At 44.9% G+C, this 1,587-nt stretch overlaps 2 protein-coding genes across 3 annotated transcripts in view; one reads left to right on the top strand and one right to left on the bottom strand.

Annotated features, from left to right (window-relative positions):
• Window positions 1–1,587, top strand: part of LOC118752753 — a 31,434-nt gene that overhangs the window by 20,265 nt on the left and 9,582 nt on the right. The gene's annotated exons all lie outside the window — the stretch shown is intronic.
• Window positions 317–1,587, bottom strand: part of LOC118752755 (TWiK family of potassium channels protein 7-like) — a 5,813-nt gene continuing 4,542 nt past the window's right edge. The window contains exon 3 of one of the 2 annotated variants that reach the window (XM_036487628.1): window positions 317–1,554. In XM_036487628.1, coding sequence (XP_036343521.1) covers window positions 1,182–1,554 — 373 coding nt within the window. In that variant the 3' untranslated portion in view covers window positions 317–1,181. Of the gene's footprint in view, window positions 1,558–1,587 lie in introns of both variants that reach the window. The other variant, XM_036487629.1, reaches the window with a different exon arrangement.

Below are 1,587 nucleotides of genomic sequence, written 5' to 3'. Positions count from 1 at the left end.
TGTCGTAGAAGCCTAATATTCAAGAGGAAGTTGAAGTGGAATCATCTCCACACTTTCTGTTAGACTGTCCAACCTTCGCGAGGCTTAGATGGAAACATTTGGGCTCGCACTTGTGAACAAACACTGAGCTCTCAGGGATCGAAATTAGCCGCATTCGAAATTTCGTAATCGGCTCGCGGCGTTAACGTAACTCAACCTAATCTGTACTTCTTTGAGTTGTGAAATAGTTGGTCACATTAGGTATACTACTGATCATATTCACGATCTTATAATAGGCTGTATTCCATTTACTCTCACTTGTAGAATGACTTATGTGAGTTGCAAACTATCCTTTAAGTCAAAAATTGAAGAAGAGTTGAGGTTCTGAAGAGCCATTAGCATGTGCTGGACTCTTTCGTAGGTGGTTTATTGAACTCGCATTAGTCTACTTCGTAGGGGTTCCAGAACACAACGGTATCGCAAGCAGCTTAAAGACTGATGAGCTTCCTGTCTGGCCGAGACGTTTCCGAGTAAAAAAAGTTTTGCGCTCTTTTGGCCCCATGCGATCTCTGTCTAGACAACCCGCTAGACTTAGGCGGCTCATAAGAACTGCATGGAAGCCCCAAAATACAAGGCGACCAGGTTTTCTGACTTCGGATAGACCAGAGATATTCTAAGGGTTCCTAAACCTAAACAAGTTACTGGTCTGATTACTGAAGGAAGTCTTTAATGGTATTAGTTCGAATAAAATTCACCGAGTAGGCTCAAAATCTTCTCAAAGCACCATTCGGTTTTCCCGCATTTACCCGCTCCTGTTCTTTTTGTTTCCTTCCCTTAATGAATGCTATCATTAAAACCGGCCTATTTTTTGCTAGACTAAGGCCGTCTGCTTGCATTTAATTTTTCCATGCATTTTTGATACTCACCACTTAATAAATAATCACATTTTGGCACCAGATTAGTTATATATGTGTATATATAATGTTTATCTACACATTTTTCATCCCACACTTTCACACATACATCCGTCTACACATTCATCTTCCGCTTGTCCACTGTTGAATCTTTATTTCATGCCGCAGCAGCAAGCCCAGCATACGTAGAAAGTTATCGCCATACTGCAGTTTTGCCGCCAGAGTTACATGGCATACAACTGTCACACCAAGCCACGGCTCGTTTTCGCTTTTCTCGCAGCCGCATCGTCAAGGTGGTGGCGCCCCATAGAAGCTGCGCTCCTTCGCCGTATTCTTGCCAGTAGCAATTTTCTTGAATTTCACCACAACACGCATGCGTTGCAAGAACTCATCATGCAACAAATTCACACACATAGATGTGAGTGTCAGTCCACTCAGAATATACGCCACGCAGAACCATACCACCAACGTCGAAGCGGTTGTAGCCGGACGCACATGCGCGCCTGGCAGCAGATCACAAAATCCGATTGTGGTCAGACTCATGAAACAAAAGTAGATGCCATCGAAGAGTGACCACTGCTCCAGTAAGGCAATGACGAGCGAACCGAAAGCGATATACGCTAGCAGCAGCACCACACAGAAGCCGAGCGGCAGCGCCAAGGACCAGCGTAGAGTATGCGCGCTGCCGCTGCGC

The sequence above is a fragment of the Rhagoletis pomonella genome, unplaced genomic scaffold (assembly GCF_013731165.1).
Source record: "Rhagoletis pomonella isolate Grant_MI unplaced genomic scaffold, Rhpom_1.0 Rhpom_scaffold_01810, whole genome shotgun sequence".
Lineage (NCBI taxonomy): Eukaryota > Metazoa > Arthropoda > Insecta > Diptera > Tephritidae > Rhagoletis > Rhagoletis pomonella.
The sequence above is the reverse complement of the archived record's forward strand: the minus strand, read 5'-3'. Positions and strand labels throughout refer to the sequence as shown.